The sequence below is a fragment of the Carcharodon carcharias genome, chromosome 16, assembly GCF_017639515.1.
Source record: "Carcharodon carcharias isolate sCarCar2 chromosome 16, sCarCar2.pri, whole genome shotgun sequence".
NCBI classification, from domain to species: Eukaryota; Metazoa; Chordata; class Chondrichthyes; order Lamniformes; family Lamnidae; genus Carcharodon; species Carcharodon carcharias.
In genome coordinates, this window is record NC_054482.1 from 45,204,743 (window position 1) to 45,228,249 (window position 23,507).

Consider the following 23,507-nt stretch of genomic DNA (forward strand, 5'->3'; position numbering starts at 1 on the left):
TTTAAGCTTGACAACATCCAGGGCAAAGCAGCCAGCTTGATTGGCACCCCATCCACAAACATCCACCACCGATGCACAATGCCAGCAGTGTGTACCATCTACAAGATGCACTGCAGGTACTCACCAAGCCTCCTTGGACAGCATCTTTCAAACCCATGACCACTACCATCTAGAAGAACAAGGGCAGCAGACACATGGGAACACCTGGAAGTTCCCCTTCAAGCCACTCACCATCCTGAGTTGGAAATATATCGCCGTTCCTTCATTGTTGCTGGGTCAAATTCCTGGAACACCCTCCCTACCAGCTGTGTGGGTTCAGGAAGGCAGCTCATCACCACCTTCTCAAGGGCAACAATGGTTGGGCAATAAATGGTGGCCTAGCCAGTGCCGCCCACATCCCATGAACAAATTTTTAAAAAGGCCAGGACTGGAGGACTGCAAAGATCTTGGAGGATTGTAGGGCTAGAGGAGGCTACAAAGATAGGGAATGGAAAGGCTGTGAAGGGATTTGAAAACAAGGATGGGAATTTTAAAATTGTGACATTGTCAGATGGGGAGCCAGTGAAGGAGGCAAGGACAGGGAATGATAGGTGAATGGGATTTAGAGCGAAATAGGATATGGACAGTGGAGTTTTGGATGAATACCAGTTTACGTAGGGTGGGAGACAGGAGGCTGGCCAAGAAAGTAGTTGAATAGTCAAGTCTAGGTTTCAGCACAGATGAGTTGAAGGAAAGTTAGAGTTGAGCAATGTTATGGAGATGGGGTAGGGAGTCGTAATGATGTATGGATATGTAACTGAAAACTCAACTCAGAGTCAAACACAATACCATGGTTGTAAATGGTCTTATTCAGCTTAAGACAGTTACCAGAGATGGGAGTCATAGAGTCATAGTCATAGAGGTCTACAGCGCATAAAAAGGCCCTTCAGCCCATCGAGTCTGCACTGGTCAAACAACTACCTAACTATTCTAATCCCATTTTCCAGCACTAGGCCCATAGCCTCATATGCCATGGTATCGCAAGTGCAGATCCAAATACTTCTTTAATGTTATGAGGGTTTCTACCTCTACCACCCTTTCAGGCAGTGAGTTCCAGATTCCCACCACCCTCTGGATGAAAAAATTCTTCCTCACATCCCTTCTAAATCTCCTGCCCCTTCCCTTAAATCCATGACCCCCAGTTATTGATCCCTCCACCAAGGGGTAAAGTTCCTTCCTATCCACCCTATCCATGCCGCTCATAATTTTATACACCTCAATCATGTCCCCCCTCAATCTCCTCTGCTCCAGGGAAAATAACCCCAGTCTATCCAGTGCAATCACATCCTTCCTATAATACGGATTCCAGAACTTCACACAATACTCTAGCTGTGGCCTAACCAGCGTTTTATACAGTTCCAGCATAACCTCCCTGTTCTTATATTCTACGCCTCAGCTAATAAACGCAAATATCCCATATGTCTTCCTAACCACCTTATCTACTTGTCCTACCACCTTAAGGGACTGGTGATCCTTGGTGCTTCCCAGGGTCCGACCTTTCATCGTGTATTCCCGTGCCTTGTTTGTCCTGCCCAAGTGCATCACCTCACACTTATCTGGATTAAATTCCATTTGCCACTGATCAACCCATCTGACCAACCCGTCTATATCTTCCTGTAATCTAAGGCTATCCTCCTCACTATTTACCACTCCACCAATGGCAGGCAGAAGACAGAGTTTGTGGCGGGATCAAAGACAATAGCTTCAGCCTTTCCAATATTGAATTGGAAGAAATCTTTGTCTAATATTGGATGTCAGACAAGCAGTGTGACAATTCAGAGACAGTTGAGGAGTTTAAGCAGGTGCTGGTGAAATATAGCTGACTGCCATCATAACGTGTAGAATCTGATTTTATGTTTTCAGAGGACATCACTGAAGCGTAACATGTTGATGATAAAATAGAAGGGAGCCAAGAATAGATCCTTGGGAAACTTTAGAATGGGAATAGAAGCCATTGCAGCTTATTCTCTGGCTATGGTTTGAAGATAAAAATGGAACCAAACTAGTTCCACCTAGCTGGATGATGTATAAGAGGCTTTAAGGTGATGTTGTGGTTAACTATGTTAAAAGCTGCAGACAAGTCAAGCAGGATGAAGAATGATGTTTGTAACTGTGAATGTGATAAACTAAGGTCATTTTTGACTTTAACAAGGGCTGATTCAGTATCACAATCAGAAACATGATTGGAGAGATTCAATCATTTTGTGAAAACGATGGGCACGGATTTTGGAAACAACAACAAGTTCAAGGACATTGGAAAGAAAGGGGAGGTTGGAAATGGGGTGGTAGTTTGCAGGTACAGAGGAGTAAATAATAGGTATTTTGAGGAGGCGTAAATGACAGCAGATTTGAAGGGAGGGGGTCACAGTATTTGAGGAAATTGGGCACCTTGAACCATATCAGTTAAAATGAGGCCCAATACAGAAGTTGAGTCATAAGCAATTCGGTTAGGTTAGGATTGAGGAAGCAGATGCTGGGTCTCATGAACAATGTAAGTTCAAAGAGACCATAAGACCATAAGACATAGGAGCAGAAATCAGGCCATTCGGCCCATCGAGTCTGCTCCACCATTCAATCATGGCTGATAAGTTTCTCAACCCCATTCTCCTGCCTTCTCCCCTCAACCTTTGATCCCCTTACCAATCAAGAACCTATCTATCTCGGTCTTAAATATACTCAATGACCTGGCCTCCAGAGCCTTCTGTGGCAATGAATTCCATAGATTCACCACTCTCTAGCTAAAGAAGTTTCTCCTCATCTCTGTTCTAAAAGGTCTTCCCTTTACTCTGAGGCTGTGCCCGCGCGTCCTAGTCTTTCCTACTAATGGAAACATTTTCCCCATGTCCACTCTATCCAGGCCTTTCAGTATTCTGTACGTTTCAATCAGATCCCCCCTCATCCTTCTAAACTCCATCGAGTATAGACTCAGAGTCCTCAAACATTCCTCATATGTTAAACCTTTCATTCTTGGGATCATTCTCGTGAACCTCCTCTGGACCCCCTCCAGGGCCAGCACATCCTTCCTGAGATACGGGGCCCAAAATTTCCCACAATATTCTAAATGTGGTCTGACCAGAGCCTTATAAAGCCTCAGCAGCACATTCCTGCTTTTATATTCTGGTTCTCATGAAATAAATGCCAACATTGCATTTGCCTTCCTAACTACTGACTCAACCTGCAAGTTAACCTTAAGCGAATCCTGGACTAGGACTCCCAAGTCCCTTTGCATTCCAGATTTCTGAATTCTCTCCCCATTTAGAAAATAGTCTATGCCTCTATTCTTCCTACCAAAGTGCATGACCTCACACTTCTCCACGTTGTATTCCATCTGCCACTTCTTTGCCCATTCTCCTAACCTGTCCAAATCCTTCTGCAGCCTCCCTGCCTCCTCAATACTACCTGTCCCTCCACCTATCTTTGTATCATCTGCAAACTTAGCCTTGATGCCCTCAGTTCCTTCATCTAGACCATTAATCTATAAAGTGAAAAGTTGTGGTCTCAACACTGACCCCTGCGGAACTCCACTAGTCACTGGCCACCATCCTGAGAAGGACCCCCTTATCCCCACTCTCTGCCTCCTGCCAGATAGCCAATCTTCTATCCATGCTAGTACCTTGCCTCTAACACCATGGGCTCTTATCTTTCTGAGCAGCCTCCTGTGCGGCACCTTGTCGAAGGCCTTCTGGAAGTCCAAGCAGATAACATCCATTGGCTCTCCTTTGTCTAACCTACTCGTTACCTCCTCAAAGAATTCTAACAGATTTGTCAGGCATGACCTCCCCTTGATAAACCATGCTGACTTTGCCCTATTTTACCATGCACTTCCAAGTATTCTGAAATCTCATCCTTAATAATGGACTCTAAAATCTTAACAACGACCGAGGTCAGGCTAATCGGCATGTAATTTCCCATCTTTTACCTCACTCCCTTCTTAAACAGGGGGGTTACATTAGTGATTTTCCAGTCCTCTGGGACCCTCCCTGACTCCAGTGATTCCTGAAAGATCACCACTAACGCCTCCACTATCTCTTTAGCTATCTCCTTCAGAACCCTGGGGTGTAATCCATCTGGTCCAGGTGATTTATCCACCTTCAGACCTTTCAGTTTTCCTAGCACTTTCTCCTTGGTAATGGCCACTATACTCACCTCTGCCCCCTGACTTTCTTGAACTTTGGGGATGTCACTCGTGTCTTCCACTGTGAAGACTGACGCAAAGTACCTATTCAGTTCCTCCACCATTTCTTTGTTCCCCACTACTACTTCTCCAGCGTCATTTTCCAGCAGCCCAATGTCCACTTTTGCCTCTTTCTTACCCTTTATATATCTAAAAAAAACTCTTGCAATCTTCTTTTATATTACTGGCTAGTTTACTCTCATATTTAATCTTCTCCCTCCTTATTTCTTTTTTAGTTTTCCTCTGTTGGTTTTTATTAGCTTCCAAATCCCCTGGTTTCCCACTGCTCTTCGCCACATTGTATGCTTTCTCTTTAGCTTTTATGCTGTCCCTGACTTCCCTTGCCAGCCATGGTTGCCTCATCCTCCCTTTAGTATGCTTCTTCTTCCTAAGGATGAATTTTTGCTGTGTCTCCCAAATTACTCCCAAAAACTCCTGCCATTGCTGTTCCACTGTCTTTCCTGCTAAGCTCATCTCCCAGTCAATTCTGGTCAGCTCCTCCCTCATGCCTCTGTAGTTGCCTTTATTCAACTGTAATACCGTTACATCTGATTCCAGCTTTTTCCTCTCAAATTGCAGGGTAAATTCTATCATATTATGGTCACTTCCTCCTAAGGGTTCCTTCATCTTAAGCTCCCTTATCAAATCTGCCTCATTACACATCACTAAATCTAGACCATTGCAGGCGATGGGATGGAATCTGAAGAAAGCCATGAGGTGGGTCTTCCGGTTGGCAAGCGGGGGTGGGGCCCGCTCGCCAACACGTAAAATGATGTGGGATGACGTCAGGCGGAACTCCCAACGTCACCCCACGTCATTTTCACATTTTCAGGTTGGCAGGGGCGCAGCCGAATCAGCTGTGAGCCCGTCGACCTGTCAACAGCCTATTGAGGCCATTTAAGAAGTACTTAACATAATTAATGGACCTGCCCACCATCCCTAAGGTTGGTCGGGCAGGCCGGGAGCCCTGGGGGACTTAAGAGAAAGCATGAAACCTCATCCATGGGCAAGATGAGGTTTCATGAGGGATTTTAAATATTTAATAAGGGTTTCACTAAAAGTGATGGACATGTCCCAAATCATGTGACAGTGTCACATGAGGGGACATGTCAGGAAAATTTTGATATCAGCTCTTTAACATTTTTAAATTTGGAGCCAATCTCCCTGAGGCAGCACTTAGCCTCAGGGAGATCAGTGCGCTCTTTCACGCGCATGTGCGAAAAAGCGCACTCTCGGCTGAGGGAATCCCCTCCCGCCTGCACAGGGAGTGCATAGCGCTTCCTGGCAGATGTCACACTGCGCGGGCCTTAATTGGCCCACCCACATAAAATGGTGGTGCGCCCCCAATCGGGGTTGGGGGGGGGCAGTGCCAATCGGAGGCACGCCTGCTTGCACCTGCTCCTGCACTTCCCCCCCGAGTTCTGAACAGGGAAGCTGCCATGGTTTTCCTGCCAAGTGAAGTCAGTTTAACAGGTGTCAGGAGGTCAAAGGTTTAATAAGTTCCCAAATAACCACTGGGGGAACTTGTAAAGCTTGCCGCCTTCTTGGACTGCAGTTAAATGAAAGCTAAAAGATCAGCTCCATTGGTTAAGCAAGTTTATGCAAGTTTAAAATTATGTTCATAGCTTAAAATCATCAGTAGCTGCCTGAAAGTAGAAGTCTGGAGGGAGAATTAACTGTTCATATACATTTATAAATGTAGAAGTGGTTGAAGGATTAGATTGCATTTCTATCATTTGTTGCTTCCAACTGTGGCTCTACTTAATCCACTTAATCGGTACTGTTGATATGACAGCTCACCAGCCTAAATTGTCTTTGGTCCCTAATGATTTTGAGCAATAGCATTCAAGAAGGCTTGTGGGCAAAATTAAAGCACATGGGATTGGAGGTAAAGTGCTCGCACAAATTGAGAATTGGTTGACAGACCAGAAACAAAGAATTGGAATAAATAGGCCTTTTTCCGGGTGGCAGTTAGTGATTAGTGGTGTACGGCAGGGGTCAGTGCTTGGGCCCCAACTATTCATGATATATATAAATGATTTGGATGAGGGAACCAAATGCAATATTTTCAAGTTTGCTGGCAACACAAAACTGGGCAGGGTTGTGTGGAGGATGCAAGGAGGCTTTAGGGTGATTTAGACAAGTTGTGTGTGTGAGCAAACACATGGCAGATGCAGTATAATGTGGATAAATGTGAAGTTATATGCTTCAGTGTGAAAAACAGAAAGGCAGAGTATTATTTAAATGGTGATATATTGGGAAATGTGGATGTACAAAGTGATCTGGGTGCCCTTGTACACTAGTCAGTGAAAGTAAACAGGTAGGTGCAGCAAGCAATTAGGGAGGCAAATGGTATATTGGCCTTCATTGCAAGAGTTCAGAAGGAGGGGTGTCTTAACTCCAGTCATATAGGGCCTTGGCGAGACCACACCTGGAGTATTGTGTGCAGTTTTGGTCTCCCTACCTAAGAAAGGATATATTTTCCATAGAGGGAGTGCAGTGAAGGTTCACTAGATTGATACCGGGGATGGCAGGACTGTCGTATGAAGAGGGATTGGTTCGACTGGACCTGTATTCACTAGAGTCTAGAAGAATGAGAGGGGATCTGATTGAAACATATAAAATTTTAACAGGGCTATACAGATTGGATGCAGGGAGTATGTTTCCCCTGGTTGGGGAGTCTAGAACCGGGGCTGCAGTCTCGGGATATGGGGCAGGCCATTGAGGACTGAGATGAGGAAAACTTTCTTCACTCAGATCGGGAATCTTGATATCTCAGGCATGACTTCCTCAACTGGTATTTACATAGCAGAGGTGCCTATATGGGATGGCTTTTTGCCACGCTTTATTTGTATGCCAAAACTTAGTAATGTTACACAAATATCCTCACTAAAGAATAAAATAATACACACGAAGGAATAGTGGTTTTTGTTTCCATCTTTTTAAGATCCAGATTGGTGCTGCTATGCCAGTTTGGTATGAGCTTTGGATGCAAGAACTGAACTGGTGCACCGTGATCAAGTCAAATATTCCAAATCATGTAATCGGGTATGCATGTCTGTTGATTAGGAATAGCCATCGCATCAGACCATTAAAACACACACGTGTAGTTGCGATACCTAGAAATGTCAAACATTTCATCTTCATTTTTGCATTTCCATTTTTGGAGAGGCTTAAAAATCTGAGGGAAACCTATTTAAAAAAAAATGTTTGGAATCAAGCCAGAACTTAGGCAAACTGACCCATAACCAACTTTATTCAATTTATCAAAACTTTGAAGCTATGCTCAATTGTTGCATTTTACATTCTCATGTAAACCTCATCCCACAAAATGTCAGACTGAGCCGAATACAAAAGTTTCCAGATGTGCTGGGTGTGGTTGTCCCTGGGCTGTGGTGCACTGGAGTGCTGCTTTGGGCTGCATTAGAGTGTTTAATTTGGAACTTGGTGAGAGAGGGAGTTCTGTGAAGAGGGAAAGAAGGATCCTTTTATTTTCTACCTTTCCTCGGTAAGAAGAGCGGCGGCCTTGATAAGTAGGACCTGGTGAGTATTTCTTCTGTTCTTAATATTCTCTAAACTAAAGGAATGAAAAGTAAAAGGAGTCATTTAAGGGTAAGCCATGGCAAGGCAGCTCGGTCAAGTGGAATGCTCCTCCTGTGTGATGTGAAAATCAGGGACTCTTTGAGTATCCAGGGCTACCATGTGTGCAGGGCATGTCTCCAGCTGCAGCTACTCGAAATCTATGTTTTGGAGTCAGAGCTGCAGCTGGAGTCACTGTGAAGCATCCACAAGGATGAGATCTTTGTGGAAAGCATGTACAGTGAGTTGGTCATACTGCAGGTAAAGATAGCACAGGCAGAAAGGGAATGGGTGACTGCCAGACAGAGGAAAAGCACTAGACAGGTGCAGGATATCCTTGGGTACATCTCCCTCTCTAGCAGATTTTCCATTTAGGATACAGCTGGGGGAGATGGTTGCTCAGGGGAATGCAGCAAGAATCACAGAACCTTAGAATCTCACAGTGCAGAAGAGACCCTTTGGCCCATCGAGTTTGCACCGACACGTGAGGAGCACCTGACCTATCTACCTAATCCCATTTACCAGCACTTGGCCCATAGCCTTGAATGTTATGACGTGCCAAGTGCTCATCCAGGTACTTTTTAAAGGATGTGGGGCAACCCAACCTCCACCACCCTCCCAGGCAGCACATTCCAGACTGTCACCAACCTCTGAGTAAAAACGTTTTTCCTCACATCCCCCCTAAACCTCCTGCCCCTCACCTTGAACTTATGTCCCCTTGTGACTGACCCTTCAACTAGGGGGAACAGCTGCTCCCTATCCACCCTGTCCATGCCCCTCATAATCTTGTACACCTCTATCAGGTCGTCCCGCAGTCTTCTCTGTTCCAATGAAAACAACCCAAGTCTATCCAACCTTTCTTCATAACTTAAATGTTTCATCCCAGGCAACATCCTGGTGAATCTCCTCTGTACCCTCTCCAGTGCAATCACATCCTTCCTATAATGTAGCAACCAGAGCTGCACACAGTACTCCAGCTGTGGACTCACCAAGATTCTATGCAACTCCAACATGACCTCCCTACTTTTATAACCTCTGCCTCAATTGATAAAGGCAAGTGTCCCATATGCCTTTTTCACCATCCCACTAACATGCCCCTCCACCTTCAAGGATATATGGACACACACGCCAAGGTCCCTTTGTTCCTCAGAACTTCCTAGTGTCAGGCTATTCATTGCACACTTCCTTGTCAAATTACTCATTCCAAAGTATATCACCTCACGCTTTTCAGGGTTAAATTCCACTTATCTGCCCATTTGACCAATCTGTCTATATCTTCCTGTAGCCCAAGACTTTCAAACTCTCTGTTAACCAGTGTGACATCCGCAAACTTACTAATCCTACCCCCCACATAGTCATCTATGTCGCTTATATAAATGACAAATAATAGGGGACCGAGCACAGATCCCTGTGGTGCACCACTGGACACTGGCTTCTAGTCACTAAAGCATCCTTCTGTCATCACCCTCTGTCTCCTACACCTAAGCCAATTTTGAATCCACCTTATCAAATTACCCTGTATCCCATGTGCATTTGCCTTCTTTATAAGTCTCCCATGTGGGACCTTGTCAAAGGCTTTGCTGAAATCCATATAAACTACATCAACTGCACTACCCTCATCTACACATCTGGTCACCTCCTCAAAAAATTCAATCAAATTTGTTAGGCATGACCTCCCTCCCACAAAGCCATGCTGACTATCCCTGATCAAACTTGCCTCTCCAAGTGGAGATAGATTCTCTCCTTCAGAATTTTCTCCAATAGTTTCCCTACCACTGACTCACTGGCCTGTAGTTCCCTGGCCTATCTCTACAACCCTTCTTAAATAACGGAACCACATTAGCTGTTCTCCAGTCCGCTGGCACCTCCCCCGTGGCCAGAGAGGAATTAAAAATTTGGGTCAAAGCCCCTGTGATCTTCTCCCTTGCCTCCCTCAGCAGTCTGGGACACAAATCATCTGGACCTGGAGATTTGTCCACTTTTAAGTCTGCCACCACCTCCAATACCTTGTCACTCCCTATATCAATTTGCTTAAGAACCTCGCAGTCTCTCTCCCCGAGTTCCATACCTACATCCTCATTCTCTTTGGTGAAGATGGATGTGAAGTATTCATTCAACTCTCTAGTGATGTCCTCTGGCTCCACCCATAGATTGCCCCCTTGGTCCATTATGGGCCCAACTCTTTTCCTGGTTATCGTCTTCCCATTGATATACTTATAGAATATCTTGAGATTTTCCCTACTTTTACCAGCCAGAGCTTTCTCATATCCCCTCTTTGCTCTCCTAATTGCTTTCTTAAGCTCTACCCTGCACTTTCTGTACTCCACTAATGCCTCCGCTTCCCTTGTACCTACTAAAAGCTTCTCTTTTCCTTCTCATCATAACCTGAATATCTCTGGTCATCTATGGTTCTCTGGGCTTGTTACTCCTTCCTATCACCCTTGAGGGAACATGTTGAGCCTGTACCCTCTCCATTTCCTTTTTGAACGCCCCCCCCCCCACTGCTCCTCTGTAGATTTCACCACAAGTAACTGTTCCCAGTCTACCTTGGCCAGATCCTGCTTTATTTTACTGAAATCTACTATTCCCCAATCCACACATGACACGGGTCAAGGATGTTACTGAATGGTTGCAAGACATTCTGATGGGGGAGGGTGAACAGCCAGAAGTCATGATCCATTTCGGTACCAACGACATAGGTAAAAAGAGGGATGAGGTCCTGAAAGCAGAGTATACAGAAGTGGAAATAAATTAAAACACAGGACCTCAAAGGTAGTAATCTCAGGATTACGCCCAATGTCATGTGCTAGCGAGATCAGGAATAGGAGAATTGACCAGATGAATGCGTGGCTGGAGAGATGGTGTAGGAGGGAGGGACTTAGATTCCTGAGGCATTGGGACCGTTATTGGGGAAGATGGCACCTGTACAAGCTGGACAGGTTATACCCCAGCAGGATCAGGACCAATATCCTCACAAGGGTATTTGCTAGTACTGTGGGGGAGGGTTTAAACTAGACTGGCATGGGGATGGGAACCTGAGGGGGGAGACACGAGAGGAATGAAAGACAGAAAATTAGAAAGCAAAAGCGGAAGGCAGAGGAAATAAGGGCTAGCAGCAAATAGTACAAGAAAAGATGTGCAAAAATATTAAAAAGACCAGTCTAAAGGCACTGTATCTGAATGCACAGAGCATTTGCAGTAAGGTAGATGAATTAACAGCGCAAATATATGTAAACGGGTACGCTTTGATTACGATTACAGAGACATGGCTGCAGGGTGACCAAGGCTGGGAACTGAAAATCCAAGGGTGCTCGTTACTTAGGAAGGACAGGCAAGAAAGGAAAAGAAGTTGCATAGCGTTGTTAAAGATGAAATCAGTGCAACAGTTAGAGTGGCTATTGGGTCAGAAAATCTAGATGTAGAATCAGTCTGGGTGGAGCTAAGAAGCAACAAAGCATGGAAAACATTAGTGGGAGTTGTCTGTAGGCCTCTGAACAGTAGTGATAAGGTAAGGGATGGTATTAAACAGGAAATTAGAGATGTGTGTAACAAGGGTGCAACAGTAATCAAGAGTGACTTAAATCTACAGATAGACTGGACAACCAAATTAGCAAAAATACTGTGGCAAATGAATTCCTGGAGCGTGTACTGGAATGTTTTTTTTAGACCAGTGTGTCAAGGAACCGACAAGAGAACAGGCTATCCTAGATTTGGTATTGTGCAATGAAAAGGGATTAATGAATAATCTTGTTGTGTGGGGTCCTTTAGGGATCAGTGGCCATAACATGATAGAATCCTTCATTAGGATGGAAAGTGAAGTAGTTTGATCTGAAACTAGGGCCCTAAATCTAAACAAAGGAAACTACGAGGGTATGAGGCATGAGTTGGCTAAGATATACTGGGGAACTTCATTAAAGGGCATGACGGTGGATAGACAATGGCTAATATTTAAGGAACGAATGTATGCATTGTAACAGTCATACATTTCTTTTTGGCAGAAAAACACAACAGGAAAAGTGGCCCAACCTTGGCTAACAAAAGAAATTTAGGATAGTATTAGATCCAAAGAGGAGTCGTGTAAAGTTGCTAGAAAAAGTAGCAAGCCTGAGGATTGGGAGAAGTTTAGAGATCAGCAAAGGAGGACTAAGAGATTGATTAAGAAGGGATAAATAGAGCACGAGAGTAGATTTGCATGGAACATAAAAGCAGACTGTAAAAGCTTCTCTAAGAATGTAAAAAGAAAAAGATTAGTGAGGACAAGTGAAGGTCCCTTGCAGTCCAGAACGGGAGAATTTATAATAAAGAGCAGGAAACTGGCAGAGCAATTAAATAAGTACTTTAATTTGGCCTTCACAGAGAAGGACAAAAATGACTTCCCAGAAATGCTAGGGAACCAAGAGTCTAGTGAGAAGGAGGAATTGAAGGAAATTAGTATTACTAAAATAATAGTGCTGGAGAAATTAATGGAACTGAAAGCTGATAAATCTCCAGGGCCTGATAATCTACATCCCAGGGTACTAAAGGAAGTGGCCATGGAAATAGTGTATGCATTGGTTGTCATCTTCCAAAATTCTGTAGATTCTGGAACAGTCCCGCAGATTGGAGGGTGGCAAATGTAACCCCACTATTTGAAAGAGGACAGAGGGAGAAAACAGGGAATTACAGGCCAGTTAGCCTAACATCAGTAGTCGGGAAAGTGCAAAAGAGTCTGTTATAAAGGATGCGATAACAGAACACTGTTCAAAGGACACTGTTACAAAGGAACCTGGGTGTCCTTGTACACCAATCACTGAAAGCAAGCATGCAGGTGCAGCAAGCAGTTAATGCAGGTATGTTGGCTTTCGTGGCGAGAGGACTTGAGTACAGGAACAAGGATGTCTTACTGTAGCTCTGCAGGGCCTTGGTGAGACCACACGTGGAGTATTGTGTGCAGTTTTCATCTCTTTACCTAGGAAAGGATATACTTGCCATCGAGGGAGTGCAGCGAAGGTTCACCAGACTGATTCCTGGGGTGGCAGGATGGTCGTATGAGGAGAGGTTGGGCTGACTAGGCATGTATTCGCTGGAGTTTAGAAGAATGACAGGGAATCTCATTGAAATGTATAAAATTCTGACAGGGATGGACATGCTGTATACAGGGATGACGTTTCCTCCGGCTGGAGGGGGTCTAGAACAAGGGGTCACAGTCTCAGGATAAGGGATAGGCCATTTACGGCTGAGTTGAGGAGAAATTTCTTCACTCAAAAGGTGGTAAACCTGTGAAATTCTCTATCACAGAATGCTGTAGAAGCCAAGTCATTGAATATATTTATGAAGGAAATATATAGATTTCTGGGCTCTGAAGGCATCAAGGGGTATGGGGAGAGAGCAGGAATATGGCATTGAGATAGAGGATCAGCCATGATCATATTGAATGGCGGAGCAGTCTTGAAGGACTGAATGATCTTCTTCTGCTTCTGCTTTCTATGTTTCTAAGTTTCTATGAACTCAAAGTTGTCCCGAAGTAGTAAATCCAGTTTGAATAATGCTGAATGAAAGTATATAATTTTACTGTAAATGAAACAACAGCATAATGCTAACACTGTACTGTCTTCCCTTATATTCAGACCCACTCAGTGTAGATGTTCATAAAAATGTTGTTTGACAATTCATTTTGCATTGACTGCATTATGATCTAACTTCAGGGTTAAGAATGACTTGTTATAACTAACTTTCAATTAGAAAAGAGCCTGTTGTGTATCTGTATGGGGTTCTGGATAAGGGCCATCCATCTGCCTGGTGGTTGATTCATATGCTCGTCTAATCTGCTTATAAATCAAAAATGCCTAAAATTAATTTACTAAATTACCTCAGTTAACTTCATGTAAGCCACATGTGGATTATGCTATGTGGTGATTTCATCGCAATCTTCAGGCATTCCCAAACACTGTTGGAGATTCCTTGAGGAGGAAAAGGTCATGATCATTGACATAAAAGATGCAATTAAAATGTTGCAGTTGATTCAGTTAAAATTAAATCATCTTTGGTAAGGGACCCAGTTCAATTTTTCAAATGAGTATTTAGAGATAGTTTTGCTTCCAGTCCCCTGAGATTGTCTCTCCTGAAGTTGTCACTCAAACATATTTTCCTCAGTGTAAATTCTATATTTTAAAGGTTAGTTATACATAAGTTTGGATTCTTTCCCATTTTACATTTGCTGATCCTGACTATCATGCGTCTTCCTTAAGCTGAAATATTGGGATGGGCTGCTAAGCATATGGACGTTTCAAAGTCTCAAACAACTTGTTCCAATTGGAGGATAAAAAGCATGTGTTTTTGCAGCATTGGGAATTTCTACCAGTTTCTCTTCTCTCTAAAGAAACTCTTCACTTCCTCATATAATGTACATCACAGTGGGCTGGTGCTTGGATTTTTATGAGCAAATTTACACACATGGGGGTTTTTGGGGTTAGGAGATGCAGCTTCAATCGTAGCTGAATCACAAAACGTCAGTATGCAGGTACAGCAAGTGATTAGAAAGGCAAATAGAAAGTGTCATTTATTGCAAGGAAAATGGAATATAAAAGTAAGCAAGTTTTACTGCAGCTGTAAAAGGCCTTGCTGAGACCATATCTGGAGTACCGTGCACAGTTTTGGTCTCCTTATTTGAAAAAGGATATAACTGCATTAGAAGCGGTTCAGAGAAGGTCCATTCGACTCATTCCTGGGATGACGGGCTTATCTTATGATGAAAGATTGAACAGGTTGGGCCTATACCCATTGGAGTTTAGAAGAGTGAGAGGTGATCCTATTGAAACATCTAAGATCTTGAGGAGACTTGATACTGGAAGAATGTTTCCTCTTGTGGGGAAGGTTAGAGCTAGGGGATACAGTTTAAGAATAAGATTTCCCTTTTTTAAAATGGAGAAATTTTTTCCCTCACAAGGTCATTAGTCTGGAATTCTCTTCCCCAGAAAGCAGTGAAGGCTGAGTCATTGAATTTATCTAAGGCTGAGTTAAATACGTTTTGATAGACAATGGAGTCAAGGGTTATAGGGGGTAAACAGGAAAGTGGAGTTGAGCCCACAACCACATCAGTTATGTTCTTATGGAATGGCGGAGCAGGCTCAACGTGTTGAATGTCCTCCTCCTCATTCGTCCTACGTTCCTATGAATGATAGGTGGGCAGTTACAATTGACTAGGTTACTATCTTGCCTTAAGCCACCCGAATCCCATCATCAACAAATTTTTCCCAGGCTTCTGGACAGTCGGCTAAACCGTGTATTCAAAACTGACAGGATTTTACATTAGGTCTGTCAATGAAAGTCTGAAGTCATCAATCAGATTCCCAATGGATTTTTTCCTGCTAGGCAAAACCAAATTAGGGCTTGCTGACTAGCAGAAAAGGCCAAAAAAGATAAAATTTAAACCTTCCTTTTTTGGGGTAGGAAGAGCAGGAGTACTTCGCTGGGTCCAACAAGGAAGGCAGAGGTTTCCCCAGTCTCCCAGCCCTGGACTGCACAGCCCCCAGTCCTCCCCATCACCACCCCACACCATCCTCTACCATGAGCCATGGACGTTTAAGATGGAGAAGAGGAGAAATGTTTTCTCCCAGAGGGTTGCTAATCTGTGGAATTCTCTTCCCCAGAAAGCAGTGGAGGGTGGGCCATTGAAGTTATTCATGGCTGAGTTAGATAGATTTTTGATGGACAAGAGAGTCAAAGGTTATGGGGGGGCAGAGAGGAAAGTGGGGTTGAGATCACAGACAGATCAGCCATGATCTTTTTGAATAGCGGAGCAGGCTGGAAGGGCCGAATGGCCTGCTCCTGCTCCAAAGTTGCAGTTACCTCAGTACCAGCAGGTGACTAATTTTCCATTTTCTGAAAGCTAACAGTCGTTTCCTGCCTGTTCTGGGTCAGAAATGTACTGACGGCATGATGGTAAAGCCTGACAGTTATAATCGCTGTGACCTCATATTGCTGTGAGTGAATGGGAATCTAATTAAAACCAGTGATGCTGAATCAGTTACTATTTTAGATAGCCTAATAACATCAGTAAAAACATACTAACTTTTAGTTAAAATTTACTTGCTAAGAGTATGTAGGTTTTCATGGGATTTCTGGTTGAAACTTCAGTCTTCCCACACTGAAACTTAGGCCTTGTTAATGTCTTTTAACATGAGTATATTTAATTCCCCTCAACACTTTTGTTTACTGATAAATTAATGCATCAGGATTCAGTATGAAATAAAAGCTAGACCTTTTGAGAGAAGATTTTTACATATTTGTAAAGTTATTTCCTCCTTTTCGGTCAGATACAATTGGCTTGATCTTAGTCACTGGGATGAACCGGCTCCTAGGTAAATACCAGTTGGATAGACAGAAATAAAGCTCTTTCTAAGTATGCAAGAACACTTTTTAAACTTGATTTAGTATGAACTATGGTTGAAACATCGCAACAGTTTGTAAATGTGTTTTCAGACTTGCACAGTAAGTAAAGGTAGTTAAGTCCAGTGCCATCTTTGTTTTGTCATTCTGCTTTGATTCATAATTAAATGATAGTCAACTCTTCAATCATTCTTTTAAGTAAGAAAAATAAAACTCTTTTGACTATAAATCTTTCTGATTTGCTGATTCTGTCAAACTATGTAAATTATCCATGGGCGCCAGAATGTTTAAGAGAAGTATATCCACTGCTGGGATTTAGCATTCGATTAATAATGAAAATTGGTCTTTCATTACATTGCCAGGAACATTCCTGCTGGTCCAATAAATTTATGAAACAAAAGCTAAAATATTTAAAACTTAAGCCATTGGTTTTCTGTTTACACGCAAGAAGTTGGAATAGACTACTGAAAAATATCTGATTCATAGGATTAATCATAGTTCTACCACAGATATGTTGCTTGATCATTTGAAGAATTAAAAATCTACACCTTAAGAGGTCAGAAGATTTCATAAGCAGTACAAAAAACACATAAAGTAAACAAAAAAAATATGTTTTATGAATGTATATGTCCTCCAGGGTATTAGTGTAATAATACATTTAAACATGTAGATGATTGACACTAATCTATGGCAATTGTTCAACATTCAGCTTGATTGCTATGTTGCAGAATACCTATTCTTTGGGGTGTTTAAATTTTACTCATGTTGGCTAGGATTTTCATCCTTGAAGCATGTAGGGGAAATCGGGCAAATTGCCTGCTCAGCCCACCCATCCACCCCTGGAAAAAGTGCCTGCAAACGCATGATTTTCTTTGCTGGGGGCCAAATGTGGGCTGGAGCCAGGTTGGACAGCAGCCACAGGGGCTACCAAATGTGAAGGTGTTTAAAAGGCCTGCATTGGCACCGTGGAACTTTGGCCCAGTGCAAAAAAAAAACACAAAGGCCCTCCAGCCCTCACCCCTCATACCCTCTTCATCTTCCAACACTCTCTAAGCCCCATCCATGCTGCCTCATGCCCTCCATCCATTCCCTATGTCCCCTCATGCCACCTATGCCAAGCTCTGACCTTCCACCCACCCCCTCAGGTCCCTCATGCCTCCTCTGTCATGCTCTGCTCTTCCACCAACCCCGTATGTCTCCTTATGCCTCCTATGGCAAGCCCTGGCACTTCATGCCCATTGGCCCATTGTACACTTTCAAGTACCAATGAATAATATAGCATATAGTGATGTATGTAAAAAGATGCTTTGAAAAAATGTAATCCATTGATAACTTTCTGCTATGCTTGAAAATTAACATCTGGACCAAGTTAATAAAGATGTCAATCATGAAGCCGCTTTGAAGTTTCAAAAACCACAAACCCTTGAAACCACTTAACTTATGTCAACAAACATGCACACGAAGGTTCATAGCTCCTGTAAGGGGCCATGAACCAAGAGTCTTTAAAAACCTGGCTCGGCTCCACAAAAATTGCAGTGGAATAGGACATGACTATCTGCGCAATGGGGCCGGCCAGGTTGGAGTGCTGGATGTGGGCTTCTGACAGGAACAAGCCTGCACTGTTTAAAGGCACTCCTGAAAATTAGGCAGCTCAGGAATGGGGTTGAGAATCCTGGAATCGGGACCTACCCGAGTCAACCTGACTCTGTGAAAATTCAGGCTGTTATGTCAGGCAAGCCTTAATTCAATTCACCAGATGATTCATGTGGTTAAATAAAGGTTTGGAACAGTAGAGGTTCTCTGTATGTGGCAATTTTTTGCTCTGCTCAGAATACTTCCATATGCAATGAATTTGGACTACTAGTGGAATGAAAGTACCAATGTAAGAGTTTCAACTCTTTAATTATATTTGAGTAAAAGTATCACGTATTGTGCACTGTCAGATTTTCAGCCATTTTGCCAATTTGCCAGTATTTCATAAGAAAATAAATCAGCTTATTTTCACTATCATTAATGATTGTTCATATTAACCAATCAGATAATATGAAAGGTGGACATGAGTTTGTTCAAAACAGATAATAAGGTAGGAATGGAGCCAATAGATATTACTTTCTCCAGTTATTTAAGAGCACAAAATTGAGACAGAATGTTTTAAAATTAACTGTTGGTTCCTGAGAGCCCTCTCAGTAGTGTGGCTGTTTAGGTTTTTCTTTCCTCAAAGGAATCCTATACTACAAATAAGCTACCAAAATGAAATTTTAAAAAACATAATTATGATATTTACTACCCACTGTCTCAAAGCTCTTATGAGGAAATAGTAATGTTCAGTTAGAAACATTCAGAATCAGAATTGCACATTCGGTTAAACGTGAATCCCTTTAATCTCTTTTCCAGACTCTATCTAGTGGTATATGTGTGTATGTTGTGTCTTAAGTGAACAATGCAGTTTTCAGTACACTGCATCCCTCCCCTTCTTAATAAATGAGAGGCATGATATGTGTCAATGGTTTGTTTCAAAAGTGTAAACAATAAATTTAAGCATTGCTTGAACATTCAGCTTTACCAGCAACACTATTTTGTAATATAATCACTTAAATATGGTTGACGTTTTCTCTCATGAATAGGTTATTGCCTGACATCAGGTATGGTTTCATTTAACTTATGTTCTTTACCTGAGATGTCAACGTTGGAATCTGATTCAATGCTTATAAGTGGTGTTTTCAGTGCTTTGAGGAATGACACAATCTGTGTGATGATTTGCACACCATGCTTAGCAATGATCATTGATCATTTTGGTTGGTCACAACAAATGGATGGATGTCAGAGGGGATTGTTTGCATTCCAATGTGACCATCACATTTCACAAGTATTTTATTGCCTGGCTTTAGAGATGTAGTTTTGAAATTCATGTTTCACTCTGCATTTACTTTCATTCTATCCTTCTGTTCTTGATCGTGTTCACGTATATGTTGATCAATAGCTCAATGGGGTAACTCAGGAAGACATGTACACATAAGATGTGCAATGACAATTGTAGATGGAGGCTTTCCAGCAATTGAGTGAGAAGTCGCTCTATAATTGCAAAGAAAACAATATAACTCTTTCGGACTCCAATGGCTCTGGCAGCTTTCTGTCTTTCTTGAGTGCGTTTCGGCATAATTGGATATAGAGACAATCTTTGATTATTTGTGTTTTGATTTCCTTTTCGACATGTTCAACATCACCAAAATCATATTTGGCTGCTAGGTGCCTCAGTTGCGTGCAATATTGGTCAATTGTTTTATTTGCTTCTTGCTTAGAGCATTGAAAGACAGTTGTTTCTTACATTGTATTTTTCTTGGACGTGAATTAGGCAGTTAGTGCATTTTTGCTGAGTCACAGTCATTTTGTTCAGGCGCAAATGTCTCAAAAATATCTTGCAATTCTTCACCCCAATATTGAAGAAGTAAGGCCTTTTGTCTTTTGCCATTGCACCTTTGAAACGTCACAGTCACTTTTGCCAATGTGAGAATAGAAATGATGGCTCCAAAAGGTGGTAGATTGGGTATAGACGTATTGATCAGCGTGTGATCAAGGATCCAGCATCAAGTTCCTTTCTCTGTAATGATCCGAGGTGTTTTTTATTGATTGGGTGGTTAATTTTTGCAAGATCAGTGTGTGTATACACTGTGCAGGCTTCCCTGTTGCTTATCTCAACACGGAGTGCCTCCTGTGTGTGTCAAACACAGCCTCAAAACATGCCTAAATCTCCAACTTAAAATGCTGTGCTGTCTGCAGAAAGTAGACAAACGCCTTGCAAATGTTTCATAGCTGTAAGCAGTGTTTCTTATTTTTCACCATCACTGCTGCCAATGTTAAGTTCTTAGGAAGAAACACATAGTATTCAGTAAGAAGTATTCAGAATCAGAACTGCACATGCCGGGAAACATGGATTCCTTTAATCCCTTTCCAGACTCCATCTAGTGGTACAGGTGTGCATGTAGCTTTAAGTGGACAAAATGCAAAATGTAATTTTCAATACACTGCACCTACCTGGCCAATTTCTGCCAGATAGGTAGAGTTAAAATTACCCCCTGGTACAGCTCAGTACTTTCTGCTAGAAAGCTCATATACATGTGGGTCAGGTGAGAATAGGATTAGGCTCAGTTGTGATGTCCCCGTAGTGATCTGCTTACTGACTCTTGCTGCCTGATCTGAAACATTAGGAAGGATAACTGGTAAGATGATTGGAGACCTGGCAATACCATGGAAATAACTTGTCTCTATTGGGGAGATAAATAGAAAGAGAGCAGTAAAATCCAATGTTGACAGGGACCAAATTTGTTGGGAATGGATTGAGTGCCAGTTATTCTCCCCACCTGATTTTGTTTTCCACTCTATGGCCAATCTGCTACTGTCCATTCTGTAATCCCTGTCAATAGTGAATTTCAAAACCAATACCTTAATATAAAAATTATAACAAACTTTAAAAATGTTATCACATGTTTTAATTCAGAAAATCTGATTGCATCCTTCAATTGTGGAACATGTAAAAAGATATAAGGGTAGCATATTCATAACATGTTCTTTGTATATTTTGAGGCAGGTTATTTCGGAGAAAACATTTACACCATTGCTTCAAATGGTAGCCTTGCCAGCCATTTGAATTGAGAGCAAAGAGACAGAATATCAGTTACTCTTTCACATCTCATATTTTACCTCCTTTCTCTCTTTAAATTTACAGAACCTCCCCCAACGATTCAAGTGCCCAACAACGTCACTGTTATTCCTGCTGAGAGAGCCATATTGACCTGCTTGACACTGAGCACAGTACGCTACAACCTCACTTGGCAGAAAAATGGTGCTGATCGAAGATTGGCAGAAAGGCACAGGGTTCAAGTAATGAGAAACTTATCTCTGGAGATCAAGAATGTACGACCGACTGATGCTGGGCAATATAATTGCATTGCTACAAATGAAGGGGGTGCCACGCTTGCTTCAGTGTTCCTGATAGTGCAAGGTAAGCTGTACAGTTGCATGGCTGCAAAATATAGATTATTAACCAAAGTTTGCATTGTGGGACAATTGTATTGCCTTCTTTGAAAAATAATCAGCCATTCAGTTTCGCCCTCAGCATTTTAGTGTAAACGTGATTAGTAAATTTTACAAAAAAAATTCTCAAATTTCAATTCACCACTATTTGAATGAATCACTAAATCATGGAGCATGCCAAAAGATACACTTAGGTGTGTAAAGCTATGCAAACCTCTTTCACTAGGAATGTGACAATATACTGGTAAATCAAAGAAAGAAAGATTCAGCACAAAAGGAGGCAATTCAGCCCACTGTGACTGCCAATTCTTTGGTAGAAATATTCAGCTAGTTCTATTCCATGCGAATTCAGGAAAAGGCCATTTAGCTTATTTTTTGGCACATTAAGGCTTTGCTACATTTGTTTTCAGCAACATGTTTCATTCTAATTTAACCAAAATATTTTTCCATTAATTATCATTTCAGGTAGATTATTCCTGGTATGTATCACTTTCTGAGTAAGTTCTAAGTTTATTTTACAAGAGAGCATATGTTTCAGAAGAGTCTTTTAACTCCAGGTAGAACACATGTAAAAGAAGGTGTTGTACATTATCTTCATCTTCATAGTAATCCTTAAAAAGACAGTTATTCCCTTTTTATTTTTATACTGAAATTCTGAAGAAAAACATCCAAAGGCTAATTGAAGGAACACTGAACCATGATGGATAACTTTTGATTATGTTTCTCGACACATTCTTGGGCAAACTGAAAAATGTAAATGTTTTTACAGGACTGACAGATGGTTTCAAAGTGGAGGGCACACCTTGCTCTTTTTCAGCTTGGATTGATCATAAAGATTAGGGAACGCTTCTTTTGCCACATGTGATAGTGAGACCCCTTTATATAGTAAACCTTTGTTGTGTGTTGCTTATCTCTTGGATACCAGAATACCCTATTTTTGCAAACAGCTGTCAGGATGGCCTAAAGACAGTTAATTGCCATCCACTGAAGGTTCAATTATAGTCATTAAATCTCCTTTGATGTGAGATCACTAACAGGAAACAGAAAGATGTTTAATGTTGGGAGGTCATCTTAGAGGTAGGGTTAAATAAATATAATTTAATATTTTAACAAGACTACAAAGGAAAGAGAGGATTTTCATTATTATAAAGAATTAGGCAATACCCATATATCTAAAATCAGACAAAATGCATTTATAAATTTTCCTGAATGTTTATTTTTAACATAGCATCAGATATGACACCAATATATAAATTTCATAGATAAATACTTTTTAATTACTCTCATTTCACCAGCTATGAACATAGGGGTGTACAGGAATTTTTAAAATTCTGTAGTCCAGCTGGCTAGTCCCAAATTTTCATTCCCCCTCCCCATAACCATTTAAATGTAGATTGAATTTCCTAACCATTTATCTGTTTTTCCCATTTCTCTACCTTTGAGTTTGACTCTTAGATCTGTACTAAATACATCCATCCACAAATGGAGAATAGAATGATGAGATTGCAGATTCCTTTATGACATGATGTGATCTCAGCTGACAGAAAGCTCACTCAAATCTTTTGTTGAGGAGAAGCAGGGAGGCTGGAAAGGAGCAGTAATGCGGAAAGATAAAGTCTTAGGCTATGCACTTTCCACATCCCCCGCAAAGCTCCTGATAAAGTAAATAACATAGCTCCAGCAAAAAAAGGGGACATTTTTATTTAATCCCTAATATTGTGGGTTTGTACTCCTTGCTGTCTCCGCCCTTGTGGACATAAGAAATAGAAGCAGGCCATTCAGCCCTTTAAGCCTGCTCAACCATTCAATACATTCATTGGCAGATCATTGTTACAACCAGCATTATATAAACATCCTTTCAAAGTCCCATGCAACTGGCCCATGCCAAACCCCATTAGCTGCCTGCATGTCAGTGAGTGGATTTAAAAATCTTTGTCCTTGTTGTCACTACAAACTGGCACTGCCTTGTTTAGCATCAGTCTCTACACCCAACCTTCATTCTGCTGATACTGGGGTATTGCATGTTCCTTTTTCCAATTGCTCCATGACTATTTGTTTCATCACTGAGCCTCTCTCTTTCTCATTGAATGCCTTTTGACTTGCAAATTCCTTCCCCACTTTCAAATGCCTTTTGAAAAGCCCTTCTTTATGAGTATGTCTTCAATTCACTCACTTTGTGAATGCTTACCTTTTCCATCTTGTTGAGTGTTCTGAGATGCTTCATTACATGAGGAGTTCTACATAGGAGCAGGTTGTTGTTGTTGTAAAGCTCTTTAAATGTTTGTCCAACTTTTGTCATTCAACATTCCCTTTAACT

General features: G+C 41.8%; 1 protein-coding gene across 4 annotated transcripts in view; it reads left to right on the forward strand.

Annotated features, from left to right (window-relative positions):
- Window positions 1-23,507, forward strand: part of hmcn1 (hemicentin 1) — a 725,933-nt gene that overhangs the window by 251,515 nt on the left and 450,911 nt on the right. For all 4 annotated transcript variants that reach the window (XR_005945469.1, XM_041207700.1, XM_041207701.1 and 1 more), the window contains exon 11: window positions 20,883-21,158. Coding sequence is in view for 3 of the 4 variants with exons in the window: in XM_041207700.1 (XP_041063634.1) it covers window positions 20,883-21,158 (276 nt within the window). In the remaining variant the exon portion in view is untranslated. The remainder of the gene's footprint in view (window positions 1-20,882; window positions 21,159-23,507) is intronic.